Below are 17,538 nucleotides of genomic sequence, written 5' to 3' on the forward strand. Positions count from 1 at the left end.
TATGTCACAAATATGTCTTTCAGGTGTGTGATCTCTTGACTGTGAAAAGTAAAACGCTAAATCAATTCAGCAGGCTTTGAGTGTCTACAATGTGCTAGTCACTGTATCAGAGATGTGGATCCAGGGATGATGCAATAACTTCTGCCTCCAAGGAGCTCATAGTTTAGTGGACATCTGGCAAAGTACTCAATGATTCTTGACAATTCATATAATCATATCAATAGATGCAAAAAAGCATTTGACAAAATCCAAATTCCATCCTTGATTTAAAAAAAAAATTCTTAGAAAACTAGGACTAGAGGCAAACTTTCTCAACTTGATAAAAAATATCTACAAAAAAAATCTACAGGGAGAATCTAGAGGCTTTCCCCTAAGATAGGTAACAAGGCAAGGATGTTCTCTTTTACCACTCCTATTCAACATCTTATACAACTTCTGACTAATTCAGTAAGAAAAGGCATACAGTTGAAAAGGAAAAAATAAAACTGCCTTGCTTCTCAGATGACATGAATGTCTATATAAAATATCTCAAAGAATAAACAAAAACAATTAGCCACTTAATCTATAAAATAAAAGATTTAGAAAAGGGCTATGGGCAATATGGATCTTTTGCAGGTACAAAATTTTTTAAGTCCATAAACTTTCTCCTTCAAACACCAAAGACCTGGAACTTAGCTGGGCATGGTGGTTCACACCTATAATCCCAGCACCTTGGGAGGCTGAGGCATGCGGATCACTTGAGGTCAGGAGTTTGAGACCAGCCTGACCAAGATGGTGAAGTGCCATCTCTACTAAAAATATAAAAAATTAGCCAGGCATGGTGCTGTGCACCTGTAATCTCAGCTACTCGAGAGGCTGAGGCAGGAGATTCTCTTGAACCCGGGAGGCAGAGGTTGCAGTGACCTGAGATCGCGCCACTGCACTCCAGCCTGGGCGACAGAGCGAGACTCCGTCTCAAAAAAAAAAAAAATAAATAAATAAATAAATAAAAACTCCTGGAACTTAATAAGCAATTACAGCAAGGTTGCAGAATACAAAGTTAATATGCAAAAGTCAATTCCTTTTCTATAAACCAGCAATTAACAATTGGAATTGGAAATATAAAACACAGTATCATTTACATTAGCTGCTCCCCAAAACTGAAATATACAGGTATAAATATAACAAAATACATACAGGATCTATATGAGAAACTCTACCAAACTTTGACAAAGGAAAGCAAATATCTAAACAAATGGAGAGATATTTCATGTTCATGTATAGAAACACTCAATATTTTTAAGACCTCAATTCTTCCCAATATGGTTTATAAAGCCAATGTAATTCCAACAAAAATACCAGCAAATTGTTTCATGGGTATCAACAAATTCATTCTGAAGCCTATATGAAAACGCAGAAAACCCAAAATAATCAACAAAATACTAAAGAAGAACAAAGTTGGAAGACAGATAATACAAGATTTCAAGACTTACTATAAAGCTACAATAATCAAGACCACAAGGTACTGTTGAAAGAATAGACAAATAGATCAATGGAACAGAATACAGTATCCATATAAATATATCCACACAAATGTAGTCAACTGATCTTTAGTAAAGAAGCAAAGAAAATTCAGTGAAGAAAGAATATTCTTTTTCAAAAAATGATAATGGAACAGACCTTACATCTTTCACAAAAAAATAACTCAAAGTGAATCACAGACCTAAATGTAAAACACAAAAACTCTCAAACTTCTAGAAGATAACTGTATTGGTGCCCAAGAGATGCTATAACATGGTACCACAAACTGGGTGGCTTAAAAGAAGGGAAAACAAATCTGGAAATTAGAAGCCTTAAATCAAGGTGTCAGCAGGGCTGCACTCTATCTGAAGGCTCTAGGGGAGTATACTTCCTTGTCTCTTCCTGTCTTTTGGTGGTTGCCAGAAATCCTTGGACAGCACGATTCAACTGTCTCACACAATTTAAACCACAACAGTCTTCTCTCCAATCCCCCAAAAGTCATATCCTTACTGTATGCAAAATACATTCACCCCATTTCAACATCTCCAGGAGGCTTGACCCATTCCAGCATCAACTCTAAGTCAAAATTGCCTCTAAATATCAACTGTAATGTCCCAAATCTCATCTCCTAAATCATCTAAGTCAAGTATGTGTGAGATCCTGGGTATGGTCCAGCCTGGGGCAAAGTTTCTCTCCTATGGACACTGAAATCCACAAAACAAGTTATCTGCTTCCAAAATACAACAGGCATAGGACAGACAGTCACCTTCCAAAAGGGAGAAACTGGAAGGAAAAAGTGGGTCACAGGTCTCAAACAAGTCCAAAACATGGCAGGGAAATTTTCATTAGGTTTCCAGGGCCTGAGAGGGCTGTCTGGATCCATGAGTCACACAGGTAATCTTTTCAGTGAATGGTTGTTCAGCCACACCCTTGGTCCTGTTTCAGGAGTATGTTTCCTGGATTGGCTGAGAACTTTCAAACCCATCAAGTGCTGATTCCTTTGCTTAACAATTCCTTCCTCAAGTTATCTCTTTCCTTTTGCATTTCACTATAAGCAGCAAGGAGAAACCATGGCCCCATCTTTCACGCTTTACTTAGAAATCTCCTCAGCTCACTGCCTACAAGTTCTGCTTTCCACCCACAGGTAAAACACAGTTCACCCAAATTTCTGCCACTCTGTAATAAGGATCACTTTTCCTCCAGTGTCTGATAATATATTCACCACTTCCTTTCTAAGGCCTCACAAGAAGCACCTTTAAAGTTCACATTTCTAGTAACATTCTGTTCATGACAACATATGTATTCTCTAAGATGCAAAGAATCTATGATAGATGCTTTTTCTAAAATTCCCCTCTCTACTGAGCCTTCACCAGAATCACCTTTAATATCTGTATTTCTACCAATAGTCTTTTCAAAGCAGTCTAGGCTTTTTATATTATGCATCTAAAAATTATTCCAGTCTATACACAATTCCAAAGCCACTTACATGTTTTTTAGGTAGTTATTCCAACAGAAAAAGATTTCCTGGTATCAAAATATGTATTCATTTCCTATGGCTGCCATAACAAAGTGCCACAAATTGGATGGCTTAAAAACGCAGAAATGTATTCTCTCACAGTTCTGGGGGCAGAAGTCTGAGGGTGGCAGCAAGGCCATGCCCTCTCTTAGGCCCCAGGGAAGGATGTTTTATTGTCTCTTCCTAACTTTTGGTGGTTTCAGTAATCCTTGATGTTCCCTGGTTATAGACATCCCACTCCAATTTCAGCCTCTGCTGTTACATGAATTTCTCCCTCTGTGTCCAAATTTCCCTTGTTTTACAGGGACACCAGTTATTGCATTAGGACCTCAGCTTAACTTGTTTAACATTTGCAAAGATCCTATTTCTAAGTAAGGTTGGACTCACAGGTATCTGGGGTTAGGACTTCAAAATATTCTCTTGGGGTATAAAATTCAACCACACAACAATAATAAAAGAGAAAATCTATGTGACCTTGGTTTTGGCAATGAGATTTTAAATACAACACCAAAAGGATAATCCAGGAAACAAAGTTGATAAGCTGGACTTTATTAAAATTAAAAACTTCTTTTCTGCAAAATACACTGTTAAGAGACTACAAAGACAAGCTACAGACCAGGAGAAAATGTTTGAGAAAGCACATATCTGACAGAAAATTTCTAATAAAAAATAAACAAAGAACTCTTAAAGCTCAACAATGAGAAAACAAACAACCTCATTTAAAAATTGGCAAAATAGGCATGCCACTGCAAATTCTGTGAAACAGGAGAAAAACTGTGAGTTCCCAAAGTGTAAGAGGGAGAAAACTGACCTCCAAACACACATCCCTGCTGGGAATCTGAAAATCCAGATCACAGGAGAAGAATTTAACCTTACCTAGAGATGGAAGGGATTTAGAGAGTCACACAAAACATGAAAGTAGAAGTAGCAGCAGGAAGTGCCTTGTATGCACTCCCAGTCTCCAGCTCGAGCACAGGGACGCCATCCCTGACTATATCTCACTGGAGCCCTTGTGGAAGACAACCAGCAGAACTGCGGAAGTGTTGTGGGGTGAAGAAAGCTCCCAGATGAAATTGGTAGTGGTTTCGACTGGGCACACATTTTCTGGAGTGGAGTCTGAGGAAGGAGCAGGAGCTGCTACAGATACAAGCAAGTACAGGAGTACAAGAACTGCCACCAACAGAGCAGGGGCAAGGTCTGGGCGGGGCATTGCAGGATATGCGGGCTTGCCAACTGCATGGGAGTTGAGTCAGGCCTCTTGCTACTGGCTATCCCTGACTTCCCTGGCAAACTATATAATACAGTAGAGGCGGCCAAGATCCCCTATGGAACATAACCCCATTGGCCAGAGAACCAACCCCCAGCCCCCACAGTGGCCTCAGCAAGCCCCGCCCAAGGAGCTTGCCTAACCCTGCTGCCTAATCAGACCTGCCTAACCCTGCTGCCACCTGATGGCATTTCCCTACCTGCCCTGGTAGCCTAACACAAAACATAGAAACTCTGGGGAGCTTCATCCCCTGAACCCTGCCCCCAGCACCCTCTGCTCTGGAGGGTTGTCTTTAATTGTCTATGGAGCATATATATATACTCTTTCCCTATGGTATATAAGCCCTGGGTCTGGGGAGTAATGGTGTGAACATCTACCTGTCTTACACGAACACATTTCTGCCCAAGAACACATTTCTGTCCATAAGTTTCCCCTAAAAATCACCCTCTGCCAATAAACTAGATATGCCTGCCTCATTCTTTGATTTCTTGGCTCCTTCTGTATTTGGAGGTTATTTTGCATATATGGCCCTTTCAAGGAATATCTATCTATATAAAGATAAAACAATAAGCTATCAAGCTATAATAAGATATGGAGAAAGCTTAAATCAATGTTTCTAAAGAAAAGAAGCCAATTTGAAAGGCTGCATACTATATAATTCCAACTATATGACACTAGGAAAAGCAAAACTTTTGAGACAGCAAAAAGATCAGTGGTAAGCAGGGGTTCAGGGGTTGAGCTAGAATAATGAACAGATGAAGCACAGAAGACTTTTAGGGCAATAAAACTATTTTATATGATACTATAATTGTGGATACATGACATTATACATTTGTCAAAACCCATAGAAATGTACAATATAACTAGTGAACCTTAATGTAAACTACAGACTTCAGTTAATACTAATCTATAGATATTGGCTTATTAACTATAACAAATGTACCAAACAAACACAACATATTAATAACAGGGAAAACCGTGGGGCTGAGGGGGTATAGGGTAACTTTCTGTACTATCTACTCAATTTTTTAATAAATCTAAAACTGTTCTAAAAGTAGTCTATAAAATAAGATTTTTAAGAGCAAACAGAACAAGAATTTTAAAAGATAATTGTCTGAAGCACAAATAATGACAATTATATGGTGCACTTTATAAGATATGTAGATGTAAAATGTATGGCAATCATAACACAAAGTATGGGTGGGAAATAATGGAAGCACACTGTTGTAAGGTATATATATTATACTATATGTGAAATGATATATTATTTGAAGGTAGACTGTGACAAACTTATACAGCCTAGAGTAACCACTAAGAAAAGAATAAAAAGAAGGAGAAGAAGCATGGAGGAGACAAAAGCAGAAGCAACATAAAGGCAGAGTGGAGATAAAATGGAGTAAAAAATTGAGTAATTAAAGAAAGCCTCATTTAAGCCAAAAGGGTATGGGAAAAGAAGGGACTAGATTAAAGAACAGGTAAGGCAAGTGCAAACCTGGCAAGATGATAGATTAAGATCTAATCATATCAATAATTATATTAAATGTAAATGGTCTGGCCATCCAAATTAAAAGTCAGGGATTGTCTGACTGGATTAAAAAAGTGAGATCCAATTATATACTGTCTACAAGAAACCCACCGTACATATAAAGACATTGATAAACTAAAAAAATGGAAAAAAGATAACCCATGTAAACACTAATCAAAAGAAGGTAGAATGGCCATATTAACATCGACAACATAGACTTTAAAAAATGATAAACATTTCCCGAAATGAAAAGGGGCATTACATAATACATAGGAATTCTAAATGTGTGTGTATCCAACAACATAGCTTCCAAAGTGATAAAATGAAAACTGAAATGAAAAAAACAGAAAAATCTACAACAATGTTGGAGACAAGTAGGCAGATAATAAGGACACAGAAAACCTGAACAACATTATGAAGCAATTTGGCCTAACTTTTATAGGGCATCCCAGCCAACAACAAAATAAGTATTAAAGTGGACACGGAACATTCACAAGGATAGTCCATATTCTGGGCCTAAAAACAAACCATAAAACATTAAACTGAAATACAAAATATTTTTTTAAAAATGGAATTAAAATAGAAATCAACAGAAATAAATCTTTAAAATTCTCAAATATTTGGAAATTAAACAATATATTTCTAAATAACTCCCAATTCAAAGAAGTGACAAAGGAAATTATACAATATTCTGAATTGAATGAAGGTAAAAATACAACATCAAAATTAGTGGATGCAGCTAAAACAGTGCTGATAGAGAAATTTATAGCATTAAATATTTATATTGGGAAATAATAGAGGCCTCAAATGAGTAATCTAAGTTCTTACCTTAAGAAATTAAAAAAGAAATTAAATCCAAGGCAAGCAAAAAGAGGGAAATAATAAAGAGGAAAAAAAAATCAATGAAATGGAAAATAAAAAAATAACAGAGAAAAATCAATGAAACCCAAAACAGGTCCGTGAAAAGATTTTTTTAAAAATTGCTAACCTCTAGACCCTCAATGTCCAGTAGAACTTTGTATAATGATGAAAACATTCTATATAGCAGCACCCTCCAATGTGGAAGCCACTTGTGACTACTGATCACTTAAAATGTGGCCAGTGTGACTGAGGAACTCAATTTTTAATGTAATTTTATTGAAATTAATTTACATTTAAATAGACACATGTGACTAGGGATAACTATTGAACAGTGCAGCTCTAGAATTGACTACTGAAAGAAAGGAAGGGGTGGGAAGGAAAGAGGAAGAGGAAGAGATAAAGGAGGGAGAGAAAGTGGGAGGCAGAGAAGATGAGATACACAAATAACCAAAATCGGAAATGAAATGAAAAAGAGGACTTCACTACAGATCCTAATGTTAGTGCCATTAAAAGGATAATAAGAAAGTATTACAAACAACTGTATGCCAAAGTTGATAACATAGATGAAAAAAACTAATTCCTTGAAAGACACAAAGTACTAAAGTTCACTCAAAAAGAACTGAGTAGCATATAAAATCTGAATAGCCATATATAGTTTTAAAAACTTGAGTCCATGGTATAAAACTAACACAAGGAAACTCTAGGCCCAGATACCTCCCTGTTGAACTCTACCAAACCTTTAAGGACGAATAACAATCCTATACAAAATGTTCCAGAAAATAGAAAAGAGAACACTCCAAACTAATTTATGAGACCACCATTAACCTTGATACCAAAATCAAGAATATTACAGACCAATATCTTTACACATCAATATCCCTCATGAATATATATGCAAAAAAACCCTTAACAAAATATTATCAAGTAGAATAGATTTATTTCTCCATTTATTTGGCTTTCTCTCTTCAATGTTTTATAGTTTTTAGTATTCAAATATTACAGAACATCATTAGATTTATCCCTCAGTTTTTCATGTTTTTGATACCATTGTAAACTGTATTTCTAAGTTTTAATTTCCAATTGTTCATTGCCAGTGCTAAATACAATTGATTTTTGTATATTGGCCTCACATCCTGTGTCTTTGCCAAAGTCATGTTATTTCTAGTTGCTTTTTTGTAGATTCCTCGGGCTTCTACATAAACAATCATGTTGTCTGCAAATAAAGACAATTTTATTTCTTCCTTTTTTATCTGTGTATATTTATATCTTTTCCTTCCTTTATTTCACTGACTAGGACCTCCCTATAACGAACAGAAATTGTGAATGGAACATGCAATGTGGTGCTGGTATAAGAATAGACATATACCTCAGCAGGAAAGAACAGAGAGATTAGAAATAATTCACACATAGCAACAATTGATTTAGGAGGGGAAAGGTGCCAAGATAATATAATGGGGATAGGATAGTGCTTTCAACAAGTGTGTTGGGAAAATGAGACATCCACATACAGAATTATGAACTTCACCCCATACTCATATTATGTACAAAAATCCACTCAAAATAGATGACAGACCTAAACGCAAACTCTAAACCTATAAAACTTCTAGATTAAAGCTTAGGGGAAAGCTTTTGTGACACTGGATTACACAAAGATTTCTTAAGACACTAAGCACAAACCACAAAAGAAATAATTGATAACTTGACTTTGAAAAAATCAAAAGCTTCTGCTCTTCAGAAAACAGCATTAAGAAAATGCAAAGTCAAGTCCCAGTCTGGGAGAAGATATTTGCAAAACACATATCTGAGGAAGGACTTATATCCTAAATATATAGACCCTTATAACTCAAAAAGAGGATGACCCAATTTTAAATAGTCAAAAGATGTGAACAGATACTTCACCAAAGAAGAAACATAGATGGCAAATAAATATATGAAAACATGATTAAGACAACTGGTCAACATAAAAATGCAAAGGAAAACCATAACGAAATACTGCTACATACCTACTAGAAATGCTAAAATCAAGCACACACACACAATCCAATACAAAGTGATTCTGGGAGGATGTGGAGCAAATGGAATCTCATGCATTGCTGCTGGGATCTCTACTCATCATCTTGCTTTATTTTTCCCAAAAGCACTTTTTATTACCTTAAAGTTTGCTTACCCATGTAAGTCCATATGTATCTTCTCACATGTTTATTGTCTATCTTCCCCAATATAAGTACTATGAGGCTGGCAACTTGGTCTGTCCTGTCATCACTGTGTCATTCTGGCACCAAGAACAGTGTCTGGCAATCTTTACATATTTATTAAAAGTGAGGAAGGGGTGGAAAGAAAAGACACTAAGACATCTATAAGTGAATATATGAAGGCAAGGAACCTAGTCACAGCCATCTACGGAGGATCGTTAAGAGAAAATTAATTTAGACCACCAGGAAGCTGCATGTTGTAATGCATGATTCCCAATTTCAGCTGCACATTAGAATTAGCTGGAGAGCTTTGCAAAATCCCAATTCCAGGCCACACCAGACCAACAAAATCTGAATCTCTGAGAATGGAACACCAGCACTGGTCATTTTTTTTTTTTTTTTTTTTTAGACGGAGTCTTGCTCTGTTGTCACGCTGGAGTGCAGTGGCGCCATCTTGGCTCACTACAACACCCACCTCCCAGATTCCAGTGATTCTCCTGCCTCAGCCTCCCAAGTAACTGGAACTACAGGTGCATGCCACCACGCCCAGCTAATTTTTGTATTTTTAGTAGAAATGGGGCTTCACCATGCTGGCCAGGATGGTCTTGATCTCTTGACCTCATGATCCGCCCGCCTCAGCCTCCCAAAGTGCTGGGATTACAGGCGTGAGCCACCACACCCAGCCAAGCACTGGTAATTTTAAAGTTCCCAGGTGATCCCAGTGTGCACTCAAAGTTGAGAATCACTGAAAAAATGGAACCTAGACCTTGGAAATGTACACAACTGAGTGTGCAAGCTACTTAACCTCCCTTAGCCTCAAAATTCTCATCTACAACATGGGAAATATATGTACCTCCCAGAGTTGCTGAAATATTGAGATTCTATATAAGGCTCTCAGGAAATGTAAATTCTCATCCCCAAGGGAAACTTGATCAAATCTTCATAGCTTAGGGTAAGAAATGCTAATTCTACCAGCAATTCACATTTTTCATTGTTAGCTGATTATTTTATTGAACATTTACATTGAGGAAATTCAGAAATGCTCATTTTTCCACTTTCCTGGTGGTAAGATGCTGCCTGAAGCTATGTTTAAATTTTCAAGAGTAAATAAACTATGGCGGGAAATCTAGCTGACTATGCCAGTGAATCTCAAACCTAGCTGTACATTAGAATCATCTCAGAAATTTTTTTAAAGAAACACACGTATGTCCAGAACTCACCAGGCCAAATTAAATCAGAATCCCTGGGGTGGCTCCAGAATATCAGTATTTTTTTAAAAAGCTGATAGAAAGGGAATTGTAAAACACAGTCAGGGCTTAAAAGCACTTATTTGTACTAATGATATGCCATGCTAACTGCACATCACAGTCACTTGGGGAGCTCTTAAAAAAGTTGATTGATTCCAGAACCCTACCGAGACTTACTGATTCAGAATCTGTGGAAGTGGAGCCTGTCATTGTGCAAATCTTCATAAAGCTCCCCACTGGTGATTCTGATGCAAACTCACTGAGAACCACTACTTTGTATCATACATTTACTCTACGTGTTGTATATCAGAAAGATCATTTAAAACTTTCAGTGGTCTCAAATGCCAAGCCTGCCAGTTACTTTTAATCAGTAACTGACACAACACATCACAGTAACTCCAATGACTTTACAGATCTTTTCAGAACACTTTTATGTCCAGCCCACTGACCCACATCACCTACCCTATGCTGTGCCAAATACTGGCTATGTAGTCCGTTGGTATTTCTAACCAAATTCCTCTAAATGGGCTGCTGATCTGGGAAAAGCAACATGGAATCACATTACTCCCCAAGCCTTATTCCCCTTTGCTAAGTGGTATGTAATGCCAGGATTAATGAAATGAACTCTATTGGTCAAATGAGTCTGAATGAAATCTGAGTTGTTGTCTGCTCCTGGAAGCAAACTGTTATCTATTTGTTTCCCTCAGAGAGATAAACTCAGAGGAAACAGGAGTGATACCTGAGGTGGGAATAATATAGTGGGCTGCAATTTTAAAACTCTGCTTAGACAATAACAGGACACTTGGAATCTTATTTTGATAGATCAAACCAATCAGTATATACAGCACCATGGTGGTACTACCAGGCAGGTGATAATAGTAGCATTTAAACAACCAGGCACTATATTAGGCATATTAAATATATTAACTCATGTGATTCTCAACTGCGATGATAATAGCCCTATCAGGCAGGTACTATTATTATTTCCATTTTGTCAAAAAAGAAACAAAGGCACACAGAAGTTAGATGATTTACCCAAAGTCCCATAGCTACTAAGTGGCAGTTTTCTGAAACCAGGCAATCTGGCTTTGGAGTCCAACATCTTAAGTACTCCACTGCAATGCAGATGAGTGATGGCCAAGCAGTTTAAAAAAAAAGAAAAAGTTATTGTCTGCAGTAGAAACTGGAGGTCAGGGTATGGGTACCTTGGGCAAATTACTTAACCTCTTGGAGCCTATTTTTGCATCTGAAAAATCAGGATAATAATTGTACCTGCCTTGTAGAGCTGAGGTGATGATTAAACAAGATTAGGCATGTGATGTGCTTAGAAAAGTACTTGGCACTTTTAAGAGCTTTCTGTCAGCCATTATTATTATTTGTATTTTAAAACAGCTCAAGTGGTCAGGGAGAAATGAAAATCTATTAAACTGAAAATTTTCCTGCCAATCTTAGATTTGTAGATTCTGTAGATTACCAGTACATCAGATCCAATATGAAATGCAGTCATAAAAGATTTTCACAAAAACTTAAGGACTGTCACTGTGACAAACTCCAGCCCAAACAGTCCAGGACAATGGCTCTAAAAAGCAAACATCTTCAATTATCAAGCTGTGTACATGTAAACACAACAGAAACCAGACTTCTGAGTAGCTGCAAACTGCAGTTCTCTGTGATGGGAGAACATGCCCCAGAACAGCCTGTCGAGTGGTAATTGCCAGCCATCCTCAGTCACATATGTATAAACAGAAAAGAAAAACAAAAGGACGGCTCAAATAAAAAGCGTTAGCATTCATTAAACGCCTGACACTCTATTAAATGTTTTTCATGCATTACCTTCTTTAATCCTCACAACACCCTTCCAAAGTTGAACATGAAAAAACCACACTGGTTTATATCACTTTAAATGTAAGACTACACGTCTCAAATGGGCCCTGAGCACTGCCTGGGAATCCAACTCTATTTCTCTAGTACACTCACTTTCACCCTCTCTAGGACTCTGTCACATATCTCTCCTCCAAGTTCCCACACCTTTCCTCTCCCCTGCTGCCCTCCCTCTAAGCTGATGGATGCCTATACCAGTAGACTCTTTTCCCACCACCCACTGTATTTGCACCTGTTATCTCAGCTTCCCCTCTAGTTACAACAGAGTAAGTGTCCCTGCTCATTTCAAAACCAACTACTCACCTGCTTAGGGTCTTCTCCTTTCTCAGGTATTCAACAACTACCCTTTACAATGTTCCCCTCTTTCATCTGCAGCAGTTTTTCCTTTCTACGAGTTTAATCACATTGCCATATAAACATTCTGCTTTCTTCTATCTTGAAAAAAACTCTACCCAACCTTAAGGCCCCTCTTCCCCATTAAAGTTGTTCTTGTCAAAATGATTAAAATCCTCCTAATTACCAAAGTCATCTTATACGGTAACATTCAACATGGTTGACCACTACCTCCCTCCCTTTTTTGGCTTCGCCTCCTCTTCTTTGTGTACACTATTAAACTAGATGTCTTCACCAGTCCCATATATTTTAAATACTATGTCCAGTATATGATGCCGATTCCAAAGGTTAACTCTAGCCTGACATCCTCCAGAACTTCAGATTTAAATTTCTAAAAAGCACATTTGATATCTCAACCCAAATATCTACTAGATAATTTATGTGTGTATATTTCACCATACTAAAAAAAACTACCAGGTGACTGATAAATGGAGAGAAGGTGAATAGGTAATGTGAAAAATCAAATGTGCTAAATATTCATGGCACCTTAGGTGGTAGGTGGTCAGAGTCCTCTGCAAAATTCTTCCCAGCTATGCTTATGTCTTCTATTGGGAAAAACCTACTGGGCATCTCAAACCTAACACATTCAAAACATAAGTACTGATTCCACAACTTCCAAAAATGAAACCTACCCCATCCTACAGTTTTCCTTGAGTCAAGGCTAGCATATGAGGGCCTTGGCATATGGGGGCATTGCCTATCGCGTTCATAGATATTCTGAGCTTCTAGAACAGCATCTGGCACACAGGAGGCGTTCAAAATAGCTGCTGAATGGATTGATGAATTCATGTTCTTTCTTTCTAGGTCCCTCGACCTCCACCCGCCCTTGAGTCATTGGGAAGTTCTGGGCTGTCTCAGCGCCTGATGATGGCTTCTTACCAATCATACCACACGGCTGCTCCTCAGGGAGTTGGTGGCCTTCCCCTACCACAGAGCCACAGGGTTCCTGTCCCGGTCCCGTCTCGCATAGGCGCCCCAACACGCGTCACAGTGCAGCTGGCATCACACGGCCAGAATCAGGTCCTGCCCTCTGGCTGCAGCGACACTACTTCACAGCTCAGGCCCACCCGGGCAGTCTCCCGGGCCAGGGCCACGACCCACGCCTTGTGACCCCTGCACGTCAACGGCATCTTCCTTCTTCACGCCCGCCCTCCCACAGCCCGGCGCAGCGGCCTCCCGCACGCCCCCTGCCCACCTGGCCCCCAGCCACCTTTCCTCACCTGGGCCTGCGGGGCCGCCCCAACTGTCCCGCTGCAACCCCAGCAGCCTCGCCAGTTGGGTCCACGCCTAGCCTGCCGGCTTTCGTCGCTATCCAATCCCACCTGCGCCCGCGAGCCTGCGCACTGGAGCTTTGCCCTGCGCCGCGGCCCTCTGCCCTGCGCCGCGGCCCTCTGCCTGCCAGGCCGGGAGAGACAGAACCTGCCTCTACCGGTCTTCCAAGGCACTGAGAGCCCATCGCCGCGGACGCCGCTGTAAATTCCCTGCGGGCCCTGTGCACCACCCTGTGCGCGTCCCCCTCTCCCAGGCCAGGCTGATAATGCTAACAGCTCTCTGATCTATGCTCATATCCTGAACCACTGAGGACTGTGTTCTCCAGGAATGCTCGCCTGACCCACACCTGCCCTCTAAGCCCCTAATGAGGCCCCAGAGGGCTGGGGTGGGGGGGTCTCTTTGTAGTATCAGAGCAGGGCAGATAGGCAAAAGGAGTCAGAGCCTGTGCCAGAATATGAGGTCAGTTGGCTGCTAGGTCAATTAAGACAACTTCAGCAAGGGTGGTCAATGTAGAGGGAATTCAATCGTTGGCATTGCCTGAAAACAGGAAGCCAGAATCTTTTTATCTTGACGAACAAACCTCTATTCATTGGTCCTGACCTGAGCCACTTTGGTGAATCCAGATACCCTGAAGGTGTGACAAGACCTGCCTCACTTATCCCCCAGCCTTCAGTGCTGGTCCCACAGAGAGCCATATGCTTGAGCTGAACTGCAGTTAAACAGTGACAGCTACCCTCTGTCCAGGCTCTGAGGCCAGCTTTCTGCTCCGTGAGTCACTGACAGTGAGTCTCTACAGAGACTTTTTCTTTCTGTAGCAGCCAAGGTACCCTGCAAGCAACCCACGCCATTGCCATATGTCTTAGTTTGTTTGTGTTGCTATAAAGCAATACCTGAGGCTGGGTAATTTATAAAGAAAAGAGGTTTGTTTGTTTCACAGTTTCACAGGCTGTAAAAGAAACATGGCACCACCACCCGCTTTTGATGAGGGCCTCAGGAAGCTTCCACTCATGGCAGAAGACAAAGGAGAGCCAATGTGTGCAAGACAGAGGAAGAGAGAGAGGTGGGAGGTGCCAGGCTCTTTTCCATGACCAGTTCTCATGAGAACAAAGACTAAGAACTCACTCAGTTCCATGAGACTAGCACCAAGTCATTCATAAAGGATCTACCCACATGACCCAGACACTTCCCACCAGGCCCCACCTCCAACATTGGGGATCAAATTTCAACACTAGATTTTATTTATTTATTTATTTATTTATTTTGAGATGGAGTCTCGCTCTGTCGCCCAGGCTGGAGTGCAGTGGCGTGATCTCAGCTCACTGTAACCTCCACCTCCCCAGTTCAAGTGATTCTCCTGCCTCAGCCTCCCCAGTAGCTGGGACTACAGGAGCATGCCACCATGCCTGGCTAATTTTTGTATTTTTAGTAGAGACGAGGTTTCACTGTGTTGGCCAGGCTGGTCTTGAACACCTGACCTCAGGTGATCCACCCGCCTCAGCCTCCCAAAGTGCTGGGATTACAGGCATGAGCCAATGCACCCAGCCCAACATTAGATTTAGATGGGACAAATATCCAAACTATATCACCAGGGTAAGATTCCCCTTTAAAGATGGACCCCATGTCTAATGTTTCTTCATAGTGCCTAACATCAAGATTCTGCGCTGGTCATCATTTCACAAACGTGAGCAGCATGGCTGCTCCAAGACACACAGAGGGAATAACCCCCATTCACATCACCAGGAAATCCTTGCATGGAGGCTAAATGAACAGTTGGTAAGAGTGGACCCTGAGGTGTCATTCCATCTCCCCCAGACTTCCTGCTTGACCACACAATATTCCCAGAAGCCAGTGACCCAGAAGGCTCTTCTTGGCTTTCTGTCCTTTTACCTGTGAAAAATTCGAAGAACTATAAAGTTTAGGGCCCATCACAGTTTACTACCCTTCTTTGGAGGCCTCTTTAAACCCTTGAGTCTTACCGATTACCAGCAGCACTAGGAGCTTTGCAAGCCTGGCCTTAAGTCCCTGCTTTGCTACTGAATAGTTGGTGACCTTTGGCAGGTTACTTCCCAACTTGTGTCTCAGTTTTCCTTTTTTAAAAAAAGGAGACACAGTTGCAAGTGTTTAATGAGACAAAAAACAGAAGCATTCATCACCGCGCCTGGCAGTGAACACTGCTTTTCTTGCTCAAGAGGTTTGAGCCATACGCTTCTCTAGGTCTGTGACTCTCCCAGAGTTTCTGGGAGTTCCTCTGTGAGCAACAGACCCACTGCAGTCTCCATACTTTAGGGGTAAGGCTGGATGCCCTTCACACATCAGTCTGGATGAGTTCATGCACCACTCATCCAAAAGTGAATCCAAAAGTGATTCCAAAAGCAGAGGCCAGAGATCTAGTTGCTAATGTTGCCTCTCCTCATGGTTCTAGGATTCAGCCACACAGGGCTTCCCATTGCAGCTTCATGTCCTCCTTACTCCCCAGTGCAGGCCCAGTTTCACTCTCAGGTCCTCCAGCCCAGGCCTCAGTTCTGCCTCTTTTAGTCCATCCCTCCAGATCCACTTTCCAACAGGGCTGGGAAGTCGCTTGGTTGTTGCCTGCCTGCTGCACCACAGCCCCCAGACACCGCCTCCTTATTTCCTGCATGGTCCGAGGCTCAATGCTAATCCCTGGGTGTCTTAGTCTGTTTTGTGCTGCTATAACAGAATTCCTTAGCCTGGATAATTTGTAAAGAACAAAACATTTTTTTCTCACAGTTCTGGAGAATGGGAAGTCCAAGATCAGGTGCCAGCATCTGGTGTGAGTCTTCTTGCTGCATCCTCCAGAGGAGAGGAACATTGTGTCCTCATGTGGCAGAAGGCAGAGAGCAAATAGGAAAAAGGAAGGCAAACTCACCCTCTTCTAATAGCATTAATCTCACCCAGAAGGACAGAGTCCTCATGGTCCTTTCACCTCCCAAAGGTCCCACCTCCTAACACTGCCACAGCAGCAACCAAATTTCTTTTAATATTAATACATGAGTGTGGGAGGGGACAAACATTCAAATCATCACACTGGGAAGGCTCAGCTGGAGGAGCAGAATTGGCCAGCACAGGGAGGTAATGCTGGTTTTGGAATTTTTGTCTTTGCAGTCCTTGGCCTTGATCCGGATACCCAGACGCCCTCTGAGATGGACCTTGAGGGCCATGCCAATGTCTGCTCTCTGCTGAGGTAGGGCTCATCTACTCCTTACAAGTATAAGAACTTACTGCAAAACATACCCTCCTCCAAGCCATGGGTCCCCAGATACAGTCAGGAGGACCCCAGTGGATAGCTGGAACTCAGGACCTCAGGAGAGATCCCAAGGCCTATGCTCGAGTTCAGAGTTTTCTAATTCAGGCTTGGAGCCCAGGAACAGAAGATAACTAAGAACAATACTGACAGAAAAAAATAATCACTTCATTGACATTACCCTTCACAGGACCGCCTGCTTCAGGCCTGTGCTTTGCAGGCTGGTTCATTTGGGAATGGTATGCTTCACACCCAGCCCTGTTAAGTGTGAGTTGATGAGGACCATGAGCTTGGAAGAAGCCGTGGGGGCCTCTCTGTGTGTTTCTCTCTGCCCTGCTTTGAGACACTTCACATAAAAGACTCTATAAAAATAAATTGTGGAGATTTCAATGCCAGTAAAAATCCCAGTGGAGGTAGAAAACTATTTAAAGAGCACAAGGACATACATTTATCTTGTTGTGAATCCCCGGCTGCCTGGTCCCTGAGCCTGACACACGGCAGATGCCCAATAAATATTAATAGATTGATCAATTTGTTGGCTGCTCATCCATTTGCAGCTTCAGCCAGCCCATGGCTCTGCGTGCACACACCACAAGGAGAGAGAATCCATAGACTTCGACAG

At 41.0% G+C, this 17,538-nt stretch overlaps 1 protein-coding gene and 1 long non-coding RNA gene across 45 annotated transcripts in view; one reads left to right on the top strand and one right to left on the bottom strand.

Annotated features, from left to right (window-relative positions):
* The window catches only part of PTPN20 (protein tyrosine phosphatase non-receptor type 20), a 92,077-nt gene extending 78,274 nt beyond the window's left edge, over window positions 1–13,803 (bottom strand). For 11 of the 44 annotated variants that reach the window (XM_003317950.6, XM_063781751.1, XM_063781747.1 and 8 more), the window contains exon 1: window positions 13,262–13,382. Coding sequence is in view for 5 of the 44 variants with exons in the window: in XM_003317942.7 (XP_003317990.2) it covers window positions 13,262–13,268 (7 nt within the window). In the remaining 39 variants the exon portion in view is untranslated. Of the gene's footprint in view, window positions 1–13,261; window positions 13,462–13,602 lie in introns of those variants that run through there. The other 33 variants (XM_063781727.1, XM_063781729.1, XM_001136909.8 and 30 more) reach the window with 18 other exon arrangements.
* On the top strand, window positions 13,415–17,333 carry LOC107966683 (uncharacterized). The gene is made up of 4 exons (XR_008537383.2): window positions 13,415–14,477; window positions 14,592–14,714; window positions 15,294–15,427; window positions 16,778–17,333. It is a non-coding gene; the product is annotated as an uncharacterized LOC107966683 (long non-coding RNA).
* The last annotated feature ends 205 nt before the right edge of the window (window positions 17,334–17,538 follow it).

Source organism: Pan troglodytes, chromosome 8, assembly GCF_028858775.2.
Source record: "Pan troglodytes isolate AG18354 chromosome 8, NHGRI_mPanTro3-v2.0_pri, whole genome shotgun sequence".
Taxonomy (NCBI): domain Eukaryota; kingdom Metazoa; phylum Chordata; class Mammalia; order Primates; family Hominidae; genus Pan; species Pan troglodytes.